General features: G+C 36.1%; 2 protein-coding genes across 2 annotated transcripts in view; both read right to left on the bottom strand.

Annotated features, from left to right (window-relative positions):
• Window positions 1–1,625, bottom strand: part of C9H8orf88 (chromosome 9 C8orf88 homolog) — a 38,447-nt gene extending 36,822 nt beyond the window's left edge. The window contains exon 1 of the mRNA XM_045560371.1: window positions 1,524–1,625. The gene's annotated coding sequence lies outside the window, so the exon portion shown is untranslated. The remainder of the gene's footprint in view (window positions 1–1,523) is intronic.
• Window positions 1,626–10,384: 8,759 nt separating this feature from the next.
• Window positions 10,385–23,228, bottom strand: part of PIP4P2 (phosphatidylinositol-4,5-bisphosphate 4-phosphatase 2) — a 48,868-nt gene continuing 36,024 nt past the window's right edge. The window contains exons 5-7 of the mRNA XM_045560903.1: window positions 22,901–22,953; window positions 13,104–13,194; window positions 10,385–11,919 (exon numbers count right to left, since the gene is read on the bottom strand). Of these exons, the coding sequence (XP_045416859.1) occupies window positions 11,776–11,919; window positions 13,104–13,194; window positions 22,901–22,953 (288 nt within the window). The 3' untranslated portion in view covers window positions 10,385–11,775. The remainder of the gene's footprint in view (window positions 11,920–13,103; window positions 13,195–22,900; window positions 22,954–23,228) is intronic.

The raw sequence follows: 23,228 nt of genomic DNA, 5'->3' as shown, positions 1-23,228 counted from the left end.
AAAACCTCCAATTTAAATTCAAGACTTCTTTGTAAAGTGCTGATGGTTCTGCTGCCATTAAGGAGTAAGACCATATAAAACAAAATGATGAACTGGGCATCTACCCAAAGGAAAAAAAGTCATTCTATAAGAAAGACATTTGCACTCCAATGTTTATAGCAGCACAATTCACAATTGCAAAGATGTGGAAACAACCAAGTGCCCATTAATACATAAGTGGATTAATAAAATGTGGTATATGTATACCATGGAGTTCTACTCAGCCATAAAAAACAATGGTGATCTAGCACCTCTTGTATTATCCTGGATACAGCTGGAACCTATTCTACTAAGTGAAGCATCACAAGAATGGAAAAACAAGCACCACATGTACTCACCATCAAATTGGTACTCACTGATCAACACTTAATGTGCACACGTGGAAGTAACATTCATAGGGTGCCGGGCAGGTGGGAGGGGGCTGGAGGGGATGGGTAAATTCACACCTAATGGCTGCGCAGGGCAATGTCTGGGGTATGGGCACACTTGTAGCTCTGGCTTGGGGGGTGCAAAGGCAATATATGTAACCAAAATGTTTGTACACCCATAATATTCTGAAATTTAAAAATAAAAAATAGGATAAAAATAATGAGATGAAAAGCCCATATTCTCATTTACCTTGTGTTTATTTCCCATAAAACAAGATAGGATTTAATCTCAGTTCCCAAATTCAAAACATTACTTTTACAAAGTTAAGATTCCTTGAAACCAAATGCTGCTTGTAAGTAAAGTGACCATACTGATGAAATGATCAAAAGTTACACAAAGGAAATATGGGGGAGTAAGAAATAAAGCAATTATGACTTAGGTGGTGAAAGACATTTTATATTCTGTAAATCTGGTTGCATTATTCAGAAAAATTAAAACTAAAATATCAAAAAGCTGTAAACCAAGAGAGTTTCATCATATTTTCCATTTCATGCCTTCCCTTTATAACTAATCAAAAAATGGGGTTCCCCCCCCCCATTTGAGGTATTTTTCAATCAAACACAATTTAGTATTTAGATGGGCTAAAACCGTCCAGGTGATGGGTGTCTGGGGCTCCCCTAACTAGCGTACCTGTCCCTTCCTGTAGCTCTGCCTGCAATACCTGCAATGAAAGCCCTTTACCACAGGATACGGGGGACAAAAAATCTCCAACCCACCCCGCCACCCAGAACCAGATCCCGGGGCAGAGACCGAGGCTCTGTGCGTTTACTTTTCTGGTGGTCGTTTGTTGGGAACATCCCCTCAGCAGGGTAACTCTCCCACTGCCACTTGCCCCTCCCGAAGTTTCCCGATCCTTGGCGGCTGCCCTTCCCCGTGCGACGCGCTCGCCCTCAGCCCGCCTGTAGCCCCCCGTGGGTCCCGGGGGCCGCAGCGACCTGGCCCGACCCGCCCCAGAGCTTCCCTCCCTCGCCTCAGAGACGGCGCCCACCCACCTCCTCACACCGCGGGGCCCAGCTTTTGTCCCCTGGGGTCGCTCATCTTCCCCGGCCACCTACCGCCTCAAGATCCAGGAGGATTTCGGGGCAGCAGCGTCGCCGCGCTCAGCCCAGACGCGGCGGCCGAGCGCCCCGCTGCCCGTCGGGGAACGACTCCCGGGTTGTGGCGGCGGGGGGCGGGGCGGGGGCGGCTCCGAGCGCGCGAGGCGGGCCCGGGGCGGGAGCGGGGCGTGGCCGCGGGCGCCGGGGCCCGAGGGCGGTCGCAGCCCGGCGAGGCCGGAACCGTTTAACCGTCGGCGCGTGCTTGCCCGGCGGGCGGGGCCGCTAGGAGCCGCGCGTGGAGCGCAGGAGGCCGCGAGGGGCCCCTCCGAGGTGCTGACGGGCCGGCTCTGGACGGGGCGCGCCCGCGGGAACAGCCTTCGAGACCCCAGTGCTTGGCCCTGCGTGCCCGAGGACCCGGAGGCGCGAGGCGGGCCTCCTGCGCGGGGCCGGGCGGCGGCTCCAGGCAGCGTCTGTGAGGGAGGGAGGCCGCGTCTGTGAGGGAGGCCGCCCGCAGTCACAACGGCCGGCGGGGCCCCGCAGTCTAGTGGGTGCCACGATTCGGGTTGGCGGGGAGCAGGGTGTTTGAGAAATTGTTTACATCAGGCAGGAATATGTTACCCCCCAGAGATGGCCATCCTGAAAGGAACAAAACGAGTTGAAGGAACGCCATCCGAATCCCAATCCTTTATTGTCAACCTTCGCCTTTAATTCATTGGCTCATTTTTCATTGTTATCTTTGTGTCCCCTCTGGGGACATGGAGCGGCCACGGGTAAAAAGGATAGTTGAGTGCGGCAGGGCACACGGGCTAGTGAACAAGTAGCCAAGACCGTGGTGGGGACACGGGAGATCCGGGTTGGGAGCGCGGTGCAAGCAAAGCTTACGTTGACCCCGAGGCCTGGCAGGCAGAGTGTTCAGGGCAGCTGGTGCCGCTTTGGGTGCAGTGGGCTGGGGGAAGATCAGGAAAAGAGGAGGAGGAAGTGTAGGGGGAAAAGAAAACCTGTCAAGAGTAAACGGAGTTGGGGAAAATTAGTGGGGGGAAATGAAACAGGAGACGTGAGCATGAACCAGATTTTGATCACAATCGACTATGTGAAAGGTCATTCGGAGCGGAGTGTGGAGGGCACATGTTTGGGGGAGTAGAAGGTATAGCAAAATCATTCAGGCCACAGGAAGGCTTCCTGGGAGGCGTTTACAATAACTCCAGCAAGAATTTGAGACGCCTCAGCTAAGCAGTGAAGAGGAAGGGATAAATCTGGGAGATGTCGATGAAGTTAAATCAATAGTTTAGTGAAAGATTGAATGGGAGAGGCAAATGAGAAAATACAGGGTGGTTCTTGGATTCCTGATTTGGGCAAACAAGTGAGTTGGTGGTGACACAAAATAGGGAGTACAAGAGTCAGAACAGGTTTGGGGAGGGAAATGATGAGTTCAGATTGGAACTTGTGTATATGAGATTATAATGAGACATTTAAGTTGAGATATCAAAAAAGCTATTATATATACATACAAAATACATACCCATACATATATAGCATATATATGCATATATAGCATATACATAGCACATATATATGTCATAGGCATATTATGAATTGTAACATTAGGAAAGGGATTCTGATTACTTTAAGAAAACTTACACATTCCACAAAGAAGCAGGTAGAGAACTCAAAAGGCAAGTAACCTCCAAAGGAGGCTGGAAACCAGGAAGATATATAAGGGCAAAGAAACTTGACTAGAACTGAGTAGCTGAAGAAGGCTGGCCTTTGAAAAGGGATAATCTAATCTAGGCCTGAAGGTAGATGTAGGATAGGAAAAAGTGTTTAGGCAAAGGGAATAGTAGGTATTAATGGCCTGGGGTGAGAACAAATGAAGTTTGGCATATTCTGGAAACTGATAGAAGACCAGTATGGCTGGGCTTTAGAAAGCAAAATAGAATGTTGAAGATGAGTTTAGACAAATGGGAAAAGCCAAAATTATAGTGTTTTGTAGACTCTAGTAAGGAGGCTGAATTTTATTACAAGAGCATTGGGAAGCACTGACGTTTCTAAGTGGGGCAGTAATATGATAAGATTTATCATTTCAAAAGGTACATAGTTTCACAAGCACTTCCAAGTATAGTCAAGTTATTGCTAATTGTCTCTGAGTAGAAATGTCTTCCAGGAACATTCCTATCATCCACTAAGACAACTCACTTGGCTGGCATCAAAGACTAAAGTGCAGGGTCAGTTGATGTGTCATGATAAAAATGTGCCCTGTGGGATGAGGCACCAGAAGTCTGTGGACAGTGGAGTCAATATATCCTTCCAACCCCCAGATGTAGAAAATTATAAGTGCTGGATTCAGTTCTCATCAATCTAGTCAAAACAAGTTTTCTTCTTCACAAATATACTTAACAATGCAACATATGTAATTTTATATACATCTTACAGTAAAATTATTTTGTACATATTACTGAATGAAATCAATAGATATTATTGTGACAAAAATGTGAATTGGAAGAATTTTTTTCAGATCAAACCAAAATTAGTAATATGTTGAGGGAAAAAGAAATTGTAAATAGAAATATAATAAACTCCTAGATTTTTTGATAATTGATGAAACAAATGAACCACATAAACACATTGAGACTTTTAAAAATTTCTTGTTGATTATGCATGAAATGTTGGCATCTGCGAGGATAATCTAGAACTCATAATACACATTTACAACAAAGAACTTTGACAACAAACAGGTTAATGACTTTTAGTGATTTTAGTAAAGAGTATTTAAGGTTAGTCACTGGTGTAAGAAAACTTGAGGTGCTCTGAAATCACAGAGCTCAGATAATAAACTTATGACAGTTTTCCCCAAATGTAGCAATACTAAAAATTGATGTGTTATTACCAATAACAAATTGTGAAACTGAAAGTAACTTTTCTAAACTTTCAATAAAAAATAAATGTTTATGCTGGAAAGGAATACCAAATTATTGATTCTTACCAGAGAAAATACATTACAAACTGGGCTTTCAAATGACAAATAATCAAAATATATAAAACTAGAAATATAGGAAAAACATAGTGGTGGTTTGGGCAGTTAATTTAAAATATTTTTTGGATTGTTTTATGTTTGTGGTATTTGTCATCTTTTTAAAATCCGTAATTCGTCATCATTGGTTTTCTTATTCTAAGTAAATATTTACTTTGATTCTCCCCCCCCCCCACACACACACAAAGGATTGGAGAATGGATTGAGAAAAAAGCAAGAGTGGAAGTAAACGAAGGATGATAATTCACAATGTGTCTTGCTATTCATAAGTACAGGTTTTATATACAACTATATTTTCATATCTTATTTAACCTTTCACAGTAGTTGGTACTAGAAACACACAGGTACTGTGTACCGAAACTGGTTACCTGCTCTCATCGTATGTACTGTCTAGTTGAGGGTGCAGATATGCAAACAGACAATTACAATTTAATAATAAGCTGATTGTTAAGATAAAGGTCCTGTATCTTAACCTCGGTGGTGTTAATGAAAGCCTGGTGACTCAGGAAAAGCTGAAGAGTTAGCATTATCTAGTGTTTATCAAATGATCTCCTTATCAACCTCCTGCCAGTAGTCTGCCTTTCATTTATTTATTTCACATTTACAAAGCATTTTATGAAGGATACACAAATACACACACTCATAATTATAGCAATGTGTTAAAAGCTATAATAGAGATTTGGTTCCATTCAGCTCACCTCAGCTCAGCAAAAATGTTTTGAAGACCTATGCTTAATATATGCTAGAAACTGTGGATACGAAGACAAAATGAAATAAGTATGGCTGATGCACAATTAGCAAGAAGAGAATGATAGTCTAATTCACTAGTGCCTATACACTAATAAGTAAAATAGAAGGTAGCATATGTAGTAGAAATATTTACATGGAATAGAAGTAATACTACAAGGAAAGACTTAATTCTGTTGAAGGATAGGAGGGAGAAGAGAGATTGTGAAAGGGTTCATAGGGGAGGTAATGCCTGAGCAGGATTTTTAAGGATTAAAAAGTTTACCCACTTAAAAAAGGGTATTCCTTGCAGGTGGAAGGACAAGCCCAAAGATACATAGGAATGAAACAATAGTCAATATAAGAAAATACCAGTAATTCAGTATTGCAGAAACACAAAATACAAGAGACTGCTTGGTAGTGGCTCAATATTAGGCTAAAGAAAGATAAAGGATCTTTTATCTCCTTTATAAAGATATATAGAGACATTGAAGGACTTTTTTAGGTTGTGTGTGATAATATTACATGACCATTTGGAAAAGAATTACTTAAATAACAATATGGAAAATGGATTGGGAAGAGGAGTAGACAGCAGACAAGGCAAGAAGAAGGCAGGGGGATCAGTTCAGAGGTTTCTACAGTAATCCAGGCAATGATTATGAGATCCGTAAGTAAGGCAGGTAGTGACCATGAAGAGCTGAGAAAGTAAGGGAGAATTGATAGAGTGTAAAAAGTGAGAATAAGTGAAAATGGTGATGCCATTATTGACTTGGGCACCCAGAGGGATATAGGAAACAGTAGAAAGATAATTGTGACTTCCCTGAGAAGGCACAAGGGAATGAGATCTACATTGTAGGTGGAAAGAAGGGACAAAAGCAAAAATAGGTGAAATAAAGACATTATCCAGTAAAAGCTGAAGGGGTCTACTGTGGAAAGCAGTAGGACTTGGAAGTTTTGAAATAGCATTTGTGGGGAATTTGCAGAAAGAGCTGAAGACATGTAAATATTGTTGAAAAGTCAGTGGAAGGTGAAGATCTTTGTAGTGGCATTAATCTGTGTAGTTGTGGGATTCATTGGTAAATACAGGAGGAGATGATAAAATAATAAACCTGAATTCCTCAAGGAACTGTTACTCAGGAACGATGGTACAGAGTGAGAATTTCATAAAGACAGAAGAGATGTATGTTAAAAGAGTAGGATAACTGAGGGTAAAAGTTCAGAGATGGAGTGGTTCTATGTGTAACCATTCAGCATGCAGCTACAAAGTTGAACAGTAGAAGTGAAATGAAGATAAAGGTCATTAGACTTGACAGAATCGAAGAACTGTGAGTCCAGACCACAGTATTAGATAGGCCATTCAATTGACATCTTATCAGTAAAGAATGAAAACCAGGTACTGAAGTCTACATTGATAAGGAGGGAGTCAAAGAAGACCTATGGATGGCAGGTGGTAGGCAGAGGAAGTTATGAAGGAAGGAATAAGGCAAGTACGTAGAAAGAGACCCGGAAAAAACATGGCCGTATATGTAAGCTGAGGAATTTTCTACACATCTCCTAAACTCTTACTAAAAGCATAACTAATAAAAAACGTAATGCAATTCCTCCAAGATTATTTAAGTATCCAAACTTAAGCCAAATGTATATTTGATGTGGAAATATTAGACACTGTGGCAAGGTTTTTCAGAAAAGTGTATTGGAATACTGGTAACTTTTCCATAGTGCCATATTCTACCATTAGTACCTACACATATGAATAGGCCACTCAGGACATTCAAAAAATTTGTTCAGAGCAATGTGTGTGATCACTTCCTACCTAGTAAGTTACCTTAAATAGCTTTTAGTTACAAAACTGAAAAGACTGTGTTATAGACTCTTATCTGCTAAATTACAAACTATACCCACCTCTTAAATCTTTAGCTTTTCCTGATACCTTACTCTGTAGGGCAGTACTCAAAAGAATGTAGGCTCTTTATTTTTATGTTTTTCATGTAGTATTCCACCTCAAGTCAAACACATGCAAGTTTACCGAACTGTCAAGATCATAATATTTATTTTAATTTGTAACTGAGTATGTAAAATGTATTAAAAAATTAAGTCTTTATAAATCTTTTTACTAGTATTTTGTGCTATTTAACAATTATTTTAACAAATATTGCTAGTACAAGAAAAAGAAAATAAAGTTATATTATTTAGAGTTCATTGCATGTCAATTTCCTCATAGTTAATAGAAAATATTTCTACTCAGCCTTCCCATAATTTTGTTATTTAAAAGATAAATATATGTGATAATATTTTGTTGCATAAATGATAAGGCTCTAAAATTGATGTTATTGGATACAATATCAAATCATGAAAAGATTTTTTAAACTAAAGTATTCTATTCTTTCGAAATGAATATTTTGGTCAAACATTTTTTATTTTCTTCCACAGATGAGTTACAGACAATGAACAGCAGGGGGCACAAAACTCAAAAGTTATTCGCTGCAAAGTAAAGCACAGTAAAATCTCATGTAGTGGAAAGCAGATCAATTTTGGAGGCAGACAGGCTGTTTTATTCCAGCTGGCTTCATCACATATAAGCTGAGTGACCTTTAATTATTTAACCTCTCTTAGCCTCTTCAACGGTAGAATCATAACTGTGACATGGAGATTAAACATGTAAGGTGACTCAAACACCAGAGCTTTTTATTTTCATAGCTTATTACATATATGTATATGTACATACCAGAAACATACATTGAATAAATGAAAATTTAGGTTTTATGGCAATTTATGCAGATCATGAACATGGAAAAGGCTGTAGAGTTTTATGATAGCATATGAATGCAAGTATAGCCATATCAAAACTAAACAAAACAAAAGCTAAACAAAAGAAATGGCATTATTTACTCAAATACAATCATAGCTTTTTCTATATGTGAAATATGGATGCCAGAGAAAGTGGATATAAATGTGTGAGTATATTTTCAACATAGTGTAGTACAGTGTTTCTCAGGGTGTGATCCAGGAAAAGCCCACAACAAAATCATTTGGGAGTGATTGTTTTTAATGCAGATTCCTGTCCTACTCAAAAATCTACTTCTTCAGATCTATGAGAGTAGCACCTCAATTTCCTGTGATAAAACAGAAACAAGAATACTATACTTGCTTCCTAGATTCCTGTGAATATTTAAACAGCATAGGCTGTGAGGCTAGCACTGTAACTGACACATGCCATTATTAGGTTCCTTTTTTTTGTTCTAAAATGAAATATATCTATATATTTTATATATATATATACACACACATATATTATACACACACACACACACACATACACACACACTCACAAATGACATGTTCCAGTATACCTGATCGTGGTGCCATTTTTCTTCTCTTTTCTAAGCAGAACTAAGGCAATTTTTAGTACTTTGGACAGTAAGGGACAAGTAAATCCTTCCTTTTCTAATTAGTGGCTCTGGTGTATTCTTTCAAATAACCTTTTCCCAGCACTTTCTATGTTCCCTAGGCACTGGAAGACATGTTCTACTTAAACAAACAAACAAAAACCTGAGTATAAAATTTCAAAAATTCGAATTTAATTAATTAAAAATTTTAGGTAATTCATATAGGACTAAGCTTAAATATATATTTCTTGATGTTAAAATTTGTTTTATCAGTGAAATTCACTGGTTTGGATTTTAGTGAATTTATTTTAAAATCCTTCAAGAATCAAAATAAAAATGTACAAAAGCTGATGTAAGCATCACATACAATTCTTATCTATTTACCAAGAGTAAAATTTATTCTTTAATTATTAATCTATTTCAAAAATAGAATAAAAATTATTATTCTCTCATCCATTACTCTCATTACCCAGAGATAACCACTCTTAACATTTTAGAGTTTAATTTTCCTTAGTTTTTTTAATACATACACATAAAATAATTTTTTTCTAAAAGTAGATCATACTCTATGTATCACACAATATTTTGTGAACCATTTCCAATTCAATAGATGAAAAATTTCATTATATTCTTAATGACTACCTGTTATTACATAGCATAGATATTACATCAATTCCATATTATTTGATTTTTGGACTATTTCTTGTTTTTAATCCCTATTATAAACAAGGGAAATGTGATAAGCATCATTATGCATATATATCTGTTCCTTTATTAATAATACCTTTAGGATAAATTCTTAGGGATAGAATTATTAAGTCAAAGAATATGAATGTGTGTGTGTGTTTCCCCATATCCTCAACATTGCAGGAATATTATTGCTTTTTTAAATTCTTTGTTAATATGGTAAGTGAAAAATAGTATCCTTTTATTTTAACTTACATTCTTTGATTATTAATAAGTTGAAAAAAATGGTATTTATTTCCTATTGTATTTCTTTTTTTGTGAATTGCTTTTTCATGTGTTTAGTCCCTTCCAATAAAGATTAAAACTTTCTACTATTTTGTAAATATCTTCATCAGTTTGTCTTTTGGCTTCACTTATGATTTTTATTTGTTTTGTCTTAATCATCCATTTTGTCTATCCTTTCCTGTATGACTTCTGCTTTTACATTCTACTTGAAAAGTCTTTCCTTAACCCAAGAAAAATATTATAGAAATATCTACCTATACCTTCTAGTACAAAATATAAAGTACAGTCCCAGCTATATATAAGAATTTAAAATATCAATTCATTCATTTATTCATTCATGCATATTCATTCACGTATTTTGAGCACATATACACTAGGCTATACACTAGGAACTGTTCTAAGTGGGAATAAAGCAGTGAACATGACTGCCAGGCTTCCTGCTCTCATGGATTTATATTTTAGAAGGACTATAATCATGTAGCATATAATTTAGTGTGGGAATCAAATCAATGTGGGAGAGAATGGATTATTCAATATATAATGCTGCTAACCATTAGGAAAAGAAATAATCATTCCACACCCGCATCGAGTATATTACAAATGGACTTAAAACATATATTTTAAAAATAAAACCATGAAAATAGTAGAAAACATTAAGTAATATTATGTAAAGAAACGTATGCATTCTAAAACATGAAAACTTAAGAGAAAGATCTCAAGGAAATTTTGAAAACGACATTATTTTTTAATGGAAAAAAACAAGGTAATTTTTGAACAATAATCTTTATTAGTGTATTTTCAAAGGTACATATAATCCTGAGCTACTGCATTGATACATTTATCATTTACTCTGTGAAGTTTACATGTATATTTTGTTCCAAATTCTCTGACGAATACATTTTTAAACTATTCAAGAACATAAATAATTTAAAATATTAGTCTTATCCCTGGAATCACCAATTAACTTACTCAGCTAATTCTATTACATTAAAGACTTTAGAATATTACTTCTCAATAAGCAATTTGTTTTTCAAAACTGCAAACATGGGCAGTGCGAGAGCTGATTCCATAAATCCTACTGAATTCTTAGAAAACAATGTTGCTCTTCATCTGTGATCTATTTTCTTGAATAATTTGTATAATTATCTGATCAGTTATTTTTGAGAAGAATGGTAAGAGTACCTCTAAACTAACATTTTTGCTAGTGTAAAATGCCAAAGGCTCCCTTCATATACAAGTAGTACATAATTATCCCAGTAAGAAAAATTTACCATGATCTAATGAAAAGGAGCACAACCCTTAATCTTTGATTAAATTGGTTAAGTATTACAAAACATGTTATGTGAAATACTTCCTCCAGTCCCTATAAAGGAATACATACAGCTGATTAACATTAAATTCCATAAATCCAAACCAGATCTTTTATAACTGGTAAATGACAAAAATGAAAGACAAAAAGTCCTGTGATCTTTGAAAGAAGACATTTATCCAACATTTCCAACTGTGGACAAATAAATATTTTCATTCTTGTATTTTAAATTACTACCAAAATATTGTATCTTTCTACAAACAACAAAAAACAAGCATACAGTATCTAGAAATGTTTTTTTCTCTGACAAGAATGTCAAGTCTTTGAAGGTACACTAAATTATTTTTCCTGAATAAGGTCACTATAATCTTAGGTTAAAGTTACTGTAAGCAGTTCAAGCAAAATGCATATTGCTTAGATTTTAAGCAAGCAATTTTGATACTGTTTAATTAAAATGTAAGTATAAATGTGAAACTAATGTAGAAACATTTATAAACACTTCTTGGTAATACTCATAGATCAGCCAGTAATGAAATAACTGATTTAAAAATAATGAAAGGCTGCTATTATATGTAATGTTTGTAACAAATCCAAAAATATCTTTAAGAGATGTAAAAGAACATGAAAACACAGCTTTCTTATTCCAATTTGAAATCCTAGCAGCAAAACAAACTATTTGCATATAATGTAGTGCAATGAGCATTTGTTCATAAAAGACTCCCAAAGTCTTGAAACTAGTATACATAAATCAGAATGGAATCCATTAGGATAAATAATTTAAAGATGTCCAGAGTAGCTTATCAAGAACTGCTAGACACTCTCACCTGCATCACTGAATCATAAGCAAGCTTATGCAAAACTGTGTTCTGGATAACTGACTCTGATGGCTCCCCAGTAACAAGCTCGGATAAGGCAGATCAAACCTAAGAGATAAGCTATTGCCCAAGAAACATAGGTTGCATGAAATCTCCTTGCAAAATCTTGGGTGCCAACCTAAAACAAAAAGCAATATAAAAACAAAATATTAGAAACTTTAAAAAAAAGTTTACTTAGAGAACTTGTGTTTTTATGAAATGTATCCCCATACTAAAGCCACAAAGTCTTTATATAATAAAATGAGAGTAGGTATATCTGTTAACTATACCTGGCAGACAATACTAATACTTATATTAAGTATAAATTTTATGAAGTAAACAAAAAAGCACATTAAAATATGTTATCTCTAAAAGGAGTTTAATCTATGTAACTTCTTGCTCCCATGGGACACAGTAGGACATTGCTAATAATATGGGACCAGGTGTACTAACTGAAGAACAAATGAGTGTAAAAAGTAAATGGCAGCAAAACAGATCAGTTCCTTCCTCTTCTGGCATAATACCGATGCTAACTGCTTAGCTTCAGTCTCCTCTCAAAATAAGCCAGCCATCTTCATACTGGTAGTAAATCTCTGCTTGACTTGGATAAAGACAAGAATGATCTTTTAGATCTCTCCACAGTTGAAAGAATGCTGTTCTGAATATAAGATACCCTGTGACCAAGCAACATTTGTTCTGGAACTAAATAAAAACAAACAGGCTTTTGTTAAATGGATTCTAACGTCCCCAGTGGCAAGGGGACATCAGAGGCGTCTAAAGACATGATTTCACCTGGATGGGGAAGTTCCATTAAAAACAGGTCCATGGGCTGAGCATGGTGGCTCAGGCCTGTAATCCTAGCATTTTGGTAGGCTGAGGCAGAAGGATTGCTTGAGGCCAGGAGTTCAAGACCATCCTGAGCAAGAGTAAGATTCTGTCTCTATAAAAAATAGAAAAACTTGCTGGACGTAGTGGCATGTGCCTGTAGCCCAGCTATTAGGGAGGCTGAGGTAGGAGAATTGCTTGAGCCCAGGAGTTTGAGCTTGCAGTGAAGTATCATGACACCATTGCACTCCAGCCTGGCCGACAGAGCAAAATCCTACTTCTAAGACAAAAACAAAGCAAAACAAAAAAACAAAAACAAGAGCAAAAACCCAGGTCAAAGGATTGAGTTTGTGATTGCCCATAGTTCTTCAGAGGTTTTGGGGCCTGCCATGCCGAAGAGGCAGCCTCTTCAGGGATCACTGAAGGTTGTCCCAGGCCTCATCACTGACTGTTGATAAAGTTGAGAGGAAAGATTTGTAATAACAAAGTAATACTCACAGTTAATCCAACTCCAATGAAAATACATATCATTCCAATGGTAATATATGCACAGCAGCGTCTTCGCGGAAGTGCACTACCCACTGAGGAGCTGTAAATTCATGAAAGCAAAAGAGAACATTAAGTATTTACATAAATATTATCCATTTCATCTTGATGAATTCTTGTCCATGGATTTAATAACATTATGTTCTATACTTTTATTCATTTCTTCAACTTTATAGATAAGAACATGCATAAAAATGTCATTTTTAATGAGTGACAAAATCATAAATGGTGAATTTATGATATTATTGTGGCTTTACATGAAGTTCAAGCCTTGCTTATTGATAATATCCACAAAAATCCATTGTGGTCCCTAATAATCTTCCGAGATAAAAGTCTATTTCCAAAAAATCTATTCTAGAATGGAAAATCAGGGCTATGTTACAAATAGCATTTGATTTTTTTCACAGTTATAGCAATATGTGTTTAGTGTAGAAAATTTGGAAAATAGAGTAAAGAATAAAAAGGGAAAGGAAAATTACCTATAATCCCACTACCATAAAATAGTCACTCAACGTTTTGGTATATTTTCCTCCAGGCATTTTTTTTTGTAACTTACCAATGTATAACACGAATTTTCCTATGTCATGAAGTATTCTCAAACTGGAATTCTAATGCATGAATATAACATAATTAACCAGTTCTCTACTATTGTACACGTAAAGTGTTTTCATCATTATAAATAATGCCAGAAAAGTATCATTTAAAAAGCATTGTTCTTATTTTTCATCATTTTCTTAAGACTATTTTTTTAGAATTAGGATTACAAAGTTAATCAGGTTAAACTTTTTAAAATCTTTTAATACAGACTTCCAAAAAGCCTCTAGGAAATTCATAAAAGCATATATTGCTACCACCCTTCTCAATTGAAATTCCAAATCCAATAGTATTTAGCTGTCTCCACTTCTAATTTTGGTAATTTTCAAAATGATACAAGTATAGCAGAGATCAAACAGCCAAATTAGCACTTTCTTCTGTGTCTAAATGTATTTATTAACACATACCATATGCCAGGCACTGTGTTAGTGAATGACATAATGAAGTATCTGATTCACCTTTGTGTGGCCAGTGTCAATATCATGCCTAACACAGTATTCTCTCAAGGAATGGCTGCTGAATAAGTAAAATACAGGCATAATTTAGAAATGCGCTATTCCAAAGAGATCAATTGTGCATAAAAATTATATCCTTTAATTCTCAAATATTTTTAAAAATTGATGAAATTTGCTACAAAAATACATTATAAAGTTTCCTGAGTACTTGAACTTAAACATAAATATCTGGATAACATGAGGCCATCATTAATGACTGTACCGTACAGCTTGCTATCTGGAATTACTAGGGCATGTAGGATTCGTTGCCTTTATGTTACATTTAGTCTTAGACTATTTTTGGCTTTCATTCCTATACATCCATTTGGTGGATTTTCCTGCCTCAGACCTCACAGCTGGTTGTCGTTTCTTATTATTATCTGTCTATCCGCCTTTGCTAATCTCTAATCTACCATGCATTAGAAGCCAACTAAGTTTATTAGAATCACGTATTGAATAAATCAAAGGTTCTAAGTGAATATTAGAGCAGTTTTTCTGTGAGCTAAGAGAATACACTTCAGAATATTAATTTCAATGCATGAATTCTGCTTAGAAAATCCATGCCCTTTTTTAATCACTCAACTTAAATAGTCACTACTTTTGGGAAAAGAAATAACCTACTGCTACACTACAATTCAAGTGCCATCTCATCACAGGGATAAGGCAATGACCAATGAGCACCTACTGCATGAATAGCAAAATTTCTTACATATTTAATACATACATAATGTCTATATGTAACATATAGTATTGTTTTGCATGCGTTAAAACTATATATGTGTTTGTTTTAACTGTATGCTTCTCTGACTTGCCCTTTTTATTTGCATAATACTCTACATGAGCCTTCCATAATGATATGTGAAGATCTAGTTCATTCATTTCACAATTATCTTTCATAGATTTGAAAATTCTTAGAGATTATGTCTTCAAAATGCCCTGTCCCATTCTCTATTTTTTTCTTTCTAGATCAGATATATATTAGACACCCTAGAATATATGTTCTCTTAATCTTACTTTCATCTTTGTCATTCTGTGCTGGATTCTGGCTAGTGTGCTTACCTCTATCTTCCAATCCACAACTTTAGTCTTCAGCTTTATCTGATCTGCTCTTTAACCTGTCAATTGCATATTAATTTCTATAATATTTAATTTCTAGAAGTTCTATTATTTCTTTTTAAATATATCTATTTTTTTAAAAATATTTGAGACAATTATAGATCCACAAGCAGTTGTAATAAATAATACAGAGAGATCTCATGTACCTTCTACACAATTTCCCCAATGGTAACATCTTGCAAAACTAAAATACAATATTATTAATAGGATATTAATGTTCATACAATCCACCAATATTCAGATTTCTCATTTTACTTACATTCATGTGTATATGTATGTTTTAATTTTATACAATTTTGTCACATGTGTAGGTTCATGCATCCCTCACCACAGTCAAGATACAGAACAGTCTATCACTGTAAGGATCCCTTTATAACCACACCCTCCTTTCTGCCTGCCCCACACTTTGTGCCCACTACACCACCATTGCCTGCTGCCATTTCAAAAATTTTATCATTTGAAAAATGTTACATAAATGAAATCTTATTGTCGGTAACCTTATGTGACTGGCTTTTCTCACTCAGCACAAATTCAATCCATCCAAACAGTTGCATATGTTAAACTTGCTACAAACACTCATGTACAGGCTTTTGTGAGTATTGTGAGTACCTGGTCATTTTTTAATGGTCTCTTATTTGGATTCTCTTATTTTTATTTTTCAAAATATCTTAGACATGGTTATAATGTATTCTGTATCAAATAATTGTAAATCTGAAATCTTTAGGAATCTAATTTTGTTGTTTTTTTTAATCAATGCTGATTATGCTATGGTATCTTATTTACTTATGTAGTTAGTAATTTTTGTGGAAGACTTATTTTGGCAGATCTTAATATAAGAAATGCTGCTGTGCATAGGTTAGGGGCACCTTCATCCACAGAGAATTTTTATTTGCTTTTTACAGGTTCCCTAGAGTGATACCAATCTAAACCACTTTAAATAGATTTCTGGGACCTAGGTTTTTCTAGACCTTATAAATGACATAAAATATAAATCTAAATTCACTGTTCTTATAAATTCACTTTATAGTCTTCCTTTTCCGGTGGATTTTTTTTCCTGACCTGCTCTTTTCCTGGAGAATAGTACTTCAAGGACTTTATTGCACGGGAGCAGTACTCCAACCCCTCTACCCTCTGCGAGGCCAATGCTTTCCCTCTCGTTCTTTACCTGGACACTAAAACCCAAGGTTCTAGGTTCCTAGTATTTGCAAATATCCTCAGAATATCCCTGGTTGTAATTTCATTTTAATTTTTGGTCCCTAGGGATTTTCTTAACTTTCATATGAGCTGGGCTATGCATTTCCAATGATGTGAAAGTCAAGGGCATATACAAAGATGTTGACAGTGAGTCTCCAAGAGGAAAAGATCATTCAGTGTTCCCAAACATCTAACTATTCACTCTTCAAATTATCAACCTTCCCTTTATAAAAATACTCTGTGATATACTAGGATTATGATGGACACCTGGAAAACGCTAATAGCTAGTGCTATACAAATTCATAAGGGGAAAAGGTGCCAAGCAATGTTTTTGACATTATAATTTTCAGAGCAGCTAGCCAGGAAAGGATTTATTAGGTGGGCTTAAAGGTTAGAGTAAGATGTGAATAGATAAGGGAGTAAGTCATTTTAGCTGATAACAATAGCATTGTTCAGGCATGAAAAAGAATTGTTCAATGAACAAGCAGCAAAATAAACTTTCTGTCAGAGAAAGTTTCTATAGATGAGTAGTAGAAGCAAGGGATGTTTTAGCTAATTTAATTTGGTTAAATTAGCTAAATAGGTTAAATAGGTATTTTCCAGGTAGATGGGGATGAAGAAGGGACTAGCCAGGCCATTTCAGGCCTAGCAGGATAAGATTCAGGGACAGAAGCAAGAAACTATGTAATATGTTTATGGAAGTAGAAGAATTTGTTGAGGCTGGGAGATAGGGGGTTGTGTGTAGAGGTGAAGGAAAACAAAGATACTACCAGAGAAGTTAGGCAAAGACTTAAACTGGAGGGCTGTATATACTTTGCCTATAGTTTGATTTTAGATTTTAGGCAGTGGGCCTATAGTAAACCACATGGTACATTTATGGCAAGCAAATTCTTTTGGTTTTATTCTGAGTCCTTCCTCAGAATACTTTATATGGCATTAAACTGACAGACCTAAGATAACAATAGAAATGGCACCTTCTTGGGCTGTGCAATAAACAACCTGCATAACTGCATGCCATGACCATGAATTTGGAAACTACTAAAAGATCTAAAGCCAGAGAGTTTAAAATGATATATGCATTTAGGGACTATTATTCTAGTAAACGGATAAAGAACTGCAAGTTTGAAGGCCAAGAGATAAATTAGAAAACCATTGCAGTGGTCTTCAGAGGGATGCTGAAAGCATGAACTGAAGTAGGAATAGCGAGAATAAGAGCATAGAATTGAAATGTCAAGAGACAGAATAGATAGGACATTACCATCTGAAGATGGAGAATGTTGAAAACATACACTTAGATTTCTGGCTTGGTCAGTTGGGCATATGGAATAACACTAATATATATAACATATAATAACATTATTATATAATATATACATATAATAACATTATTATATAATATATAACATATATAATATATCACAATGTTGCATATTAATCAACATGCAAGAAAGATTAGTTTACAGAGTGAAGTGGGGAAGTTGGCCAGGTTGTGTTTGAAATGACTATGAGATATCAGGTTCAAGTAACTATAGTCAAGATAGTGAATAGAGATTGTATATTTATATCTGAAGCTCCAAAGAAAGATCTGGAGTGATTTAATGGCATATAAATAACGTAGGAACATAAAAGGAAACACAGACGTAGTGTGATTAAGTTCCAACCCTGGCGAACAGCAATATTTAACAACTTGGAAAAGAAAATGAACAGCCAACAAAGGAGTGTTCTGAGAAGTGGGAGAAACCCAAGAGAAAGTGGTATCTGGAAACCAGGAAAAAAATTTTAAGGAAAAACCCTAGTGTATTAGTCAAGGTTCTCCAAAGAGGTAGAACCAATAGGAGATAGATAGATAGGTAGGTAGGTAGGTAGGTAGGTAGGCAGATGGATAGATGAGAGGCTATTTATTAGGGGAATTGGCTCTGCGATTATGGAAGCTGAGAAGTCCCATGCCAGGCTGTCTGTAAACTGGAGACCCTGGAATGCGGGTAGCGTGGTTCAGTCCAAATCCAAAAGCCTCAGAATCAGGGAAGGTGCTGGTGTAATTCTTAGTATGAGGTTGAAGGCTTGAGGATGTGGAGGACTGCTGGTATAAGTCCTGAAGTCCAAAAGCCAAAGACAACTGGGGTTCTGCTGTCCAAGGGCAGGAGAAGAGTATCCAAGCTCCAGGAGAAAAGGAGAGGAAATCACCTTTCCTTGGCCTTTCTTTTTTCCTATCCAGGTCCCCAGCCAATTGGATGGTGTGTGCCCACATCAAGGGCAGATCTTCCCCACTCCATCCACCCACTCACACCCCAGTCTCCTCCAGAAACTCCCCCCCAGACATATCTAGAAGTAATGCTTTACGAGTTCTCTAGGTATTCCTTAATCTAGTCAAGTTGACACCTAAAATTAACCATCGCACACCAAGGATAATCAACAGAACCAAATGTTACAGAGAAAACAAGCAAGATGAGAACCAAACTATCAGAATTTGTAATTGGGATATGAATTTCATCAGAGCAAATTCAGTGGCCTAATGAGGACTGATAGCTAATTGTGCTTCACTCTGGTGGGAATGGGGTGCCATAATCAAATGGAGGCATAAGCCTTGGAAAGAAGAGACCTGCATCCCTCTGAGAAGAGGAAATGAGTGAGTATAGACATAGACAACTTTATGGGTAGGGAGTGTAAAAACAAAGGAGCTCACAGACAGCCTCAATTGTCTTAGAGAGATAGGAGGCAACTCATGGGCTGAGACTGGAAGAGTTGGGGATACTGAGATAGAGGTTTAAGAAAAACAGTAAATATCTAGAACAGCTGTTTGGGGGAATGGAGGAGGCCGTTAATCAAAGACACAAAAAAGGAATATAGAGTAAGGGTTTAGCTAAAGTGTAAAGCTATACATTTGTAAAGAGCTAATCAATACAGAATTTTTTCAGCTCTCAGTTGTCTTGGTAAAGGAAAGGAGAAGCCATGGCCACGTTGATCCAAGATTGCTGACTGGAAAAGCAGATAGATAGGATGAAGACTCAGCCAATCTGGCAAACCTGGGACTCTCCTTATATTTAATATGTTCAAAATGAATTTATCATCCTCACCCAGGCACGTTTCTTCTAGATACTGCATTCCCTATCTTAGTAAATGGTTCCACAGCTTCTCAGAAATAAGGTCATCCTTGACCCCAATCTCTCTCTCTTATCCCTTCACATTCAATCCTCTCTATTCCATTTCCTTAGTAGCACATCTACACAGGTAGCTACCTGTGAACCATCCCACCCTCTTTTTCACATAATTCCCACTCATCTTTCATTACTTAGTTCATATATCACTCCCTCCTCAAAACCTTTTCTCATACTCCCTTTCCCTACAACCTGGATTAGGTATTCTACACAGCAGAGCATGCTGGCCATACCTCTTGCAAAGCACTAAAAACTTTATTGCAGTTGTCTATTCTCCTTCCAGTGCCCAAATGACTAAGTTCCTTGAAGGCAAGATTACATCTTTTATTTCAAGTACCCCATACCTAGCACAAAACCGTTTGATGGATTGATGAATAATTATAAAAGATAGCACTAAATGGCAAAAATAAAAGGACATTTGAGAGTAAGAGTCTATTGTGTAAAAGGGTAGAAGGTGACTCACAAAGTAGTACAAGAGTGATGTAAAAGAAATGACATTCAGTGATAATTATCATGAATTAAATCAGTGTCTCTACTAGTCTTAGGTCCCTTATAACATTTGCATGGAAATACAGTCCAAGCTATATTTCAGAACACTAGGACTATTTAATACATCTTGAGTCCAGGGGTGGCCACAAGCTGCCCAGTTAAAAGAAAACATTGCCTTCAGCCGCAATAGTCCCAGCTACTGCAGGAAACAGTGCTGGATGAGAGAAAATGCTCCCTTCATCTTTGGAATTCTGGGGGAAACTTTCCCCATACATTTTGTGAAATAAGCACATGACACATTTGTCTCACAGTAACAATTTAGTAATTCCTGTGACTTAAAAATAATTTTAAGATATTTGTGCTTAAAGAAATAAAATTCAGTCTGAGAATCTTAATCCAACAGATGACCAATCATTTTGTTACAGAAAAAAAATTAAAAAAAAAAAGAAATCTAGAGAGCAATTAGGAGTGTTCATGTGACAAGATTGTCTGCACTCAAATAAGTAATGAAAGTCCCGAGTCCTCCCATGTTTAGCATGTGACTCCCGTTCTACAAACCTTCCTCTCAGAATAATGTTTAAGCTGCTTTAGTCCATGTGAATTTCTATGTAAGTTGTTCCCTAAGTAGTTGAGACAAATTCTTCTTCATATTAATACACGGCCTTGTGATGTTTTAACAAATCACAGAGTATCTAGACATTCAATACTTTATTGTTAGCAAAAATATTGCCATTGTACTAAAATAAGCAAGCCCCTTGAGCAAAAATCTTTAACCTCTCTTAACAGTTTCTCATCTGTAAAATGAAGATAATAATCCCTGTATTCCAGGATTGCTGTAACGATTACAGCTAGTGCATGTGTATACAAAGCAACTATCACTGCGCTTAGCACACCGTCTGCTAACCACAAGAAGTCTCTGCTTTTTATTTTCTATAAGTTTTTTCTTATAAGTTTCTTATAAGTTTTAACTTATTTTCTATAAGTTTTTTCAATCCAATTTAATGTTCTCAGTAAAAATATTTGCAATTTAATTTTGTTCATTTTTGTGAAAACACAGATAATCGACCGAAATGCTTATCATTCACATGCATAGTTACATACATTGCAAGAGGAGTGTGGGTATGTCCCTCAAATACATATATATTTTCCTCTTTACTTATTTAGGGTTAGCCACTTTGTTCCTCCGTGTACACACTTCTACTAGATTCAATAAATTTAAGAATTTGAATGATTAATTTCACAAATAAAAAAGAAAATATCTGTTCTTTAGAAGGTAAAATATGCTGTAAAGAAATTATTCTCATAAGGCTGTATTTAGTTGGAATGAGATCTAGCAGAGATAGAGATATTTTGTTACACATACTCTACTTTTCAAACACTTTTTAATTATTTTCTCCTAGAAACCATGCTTGGCATCTCTCGCCTCTCAAAGTAGATAAGGTATTTATATCATACTAAGATCACACAAATTAAAGTATGATCCCATATTTTCAATTATAAAAATTGAATTGTCAAAACATTCAGTTTAACTACCTTTGGTTAAGTTATAATTCACAAATATAAGTGGCAAACAGAAGAATTTTTTAATTAAAAGGATATTATCAAAATAGATGCTGTGCAGGAAAGAATATAACAGGCCTCGGACTGCTATCCTTAGAAAGCCCTGCTTGTAAGGTTAGCCCTTAGCTGGCATTGGAGAACTTAGATTTTGGGAGAGTTCCCACTATTCCTTAACTGATAAGAGTGGCTTATGATGTGTAAATTGTTTGTGTAAACAATATGGTTTATGCTAAACACCTGCTTTCCTTCTGAGAATGTGGAATTGGGGTATGTGCTAGGTAGTAGGTGAGCAGCTCCAACAGAAACCGTGCGCACTGAGCCTCTAAAGAGCTTCTCTGGTAGATAACATTTTACATATGTGCCAACAACTCATTGCTGGAGTACTCCAGTAGGAAAGGACTATGGAAGCTTGTCCTGGTTTCCCCCAGACTCTGTCCCCTGTGCCTTTTCCCTTGGCTGACTTTGCTTTGGCACACTTCTGCTGTAATAAATCATGTCTGTGAATACAACTATATACAAATTCCTATAAGTCCTCCTAGAAAATCAAGGAATCTTGGGAATCTTCCCCCAACATACATACCATAAAATGTCTTTAATCAAAATGTCTTATATTATTTCCCATTTTTATATTGCCTTATGTTGTTTTCCTTAGGTACACCATTTGGGAATAGAGAGAAAAAGACTGAATCATTAAGATAGACAAATAATTATACAAACTTTGCTGTCAGTGATAATTTTATTAGACAAGAAATGAAAAAGGCTAATAACCACCTAATTATGAACTCCGAAACAATTTGGATTTTCCCCTAGATTACAGCCCATTTTATAAAAATAAATTTTAGATTATTTGTGATAGATTGTAACCTCTTAGGACATTTGAAAATCCTCACAAAGTTACTGATAATTTTAGCAATTTCACTTTCTTAGAAATTGATTTCCCTTTAGGGAATGATAATCAAGGAATCATTTTAATTTCAAAATGGAATATATCAATTAGTTTAAGGATGATTTTTAGTCTGAAAAAACATAAATATATTAAGCATGCATTCATTCCATAGCATGTCTTAAAATCAAAATCTGCTTGGGTATTCTGAACTCTAAATAGTTCTCAAGTATTTAATAGTATTTCCAATGATAGGGAACTTACATTTTTTTGCAGTGTGGGCATTTTGCCAGAGTGTTGAACCTCAGTTCCATCCACTGTAAAATAAATAAAGAGAGGAATTGAAAAGGAAAACAACTGAAAACTATCCAATCTGATAAAACGTTTCTTTTAGTTTAAATGTCATCAGGGATCACAACAGAAGTAATTACCTTCTCATAGTTACATGAGCTTTTCCCTCCAACACTTCCCTCCTCCTCTCTTAAAATAAAAATACAGTTTGTGATCTCTCTTGGAAACAGTTCCCATGACTTTTCCAAGGTTCTGACGCAATCTAGGTTGCTTTACAATGAAAACTGAATGTAATGCCGTA

Source organism: Lemur catta, chromosome 9 (genome assembly GCF_020740605.2).
Source record: "Lemur catta isolate mLemCat1 chromosome 9, mLemCat1.pri, whole genome shotgun sequence".
Taxonomy (NCBI): domain Eukaryota; kingdom Metazoa; phylum Chordata; class Mammalia; order Primates; family Lemuridae; genus Lemur; species Lemur catta.
This window is presented reverse-complemented; position numbering and strand designations above follow the sequence as displayed.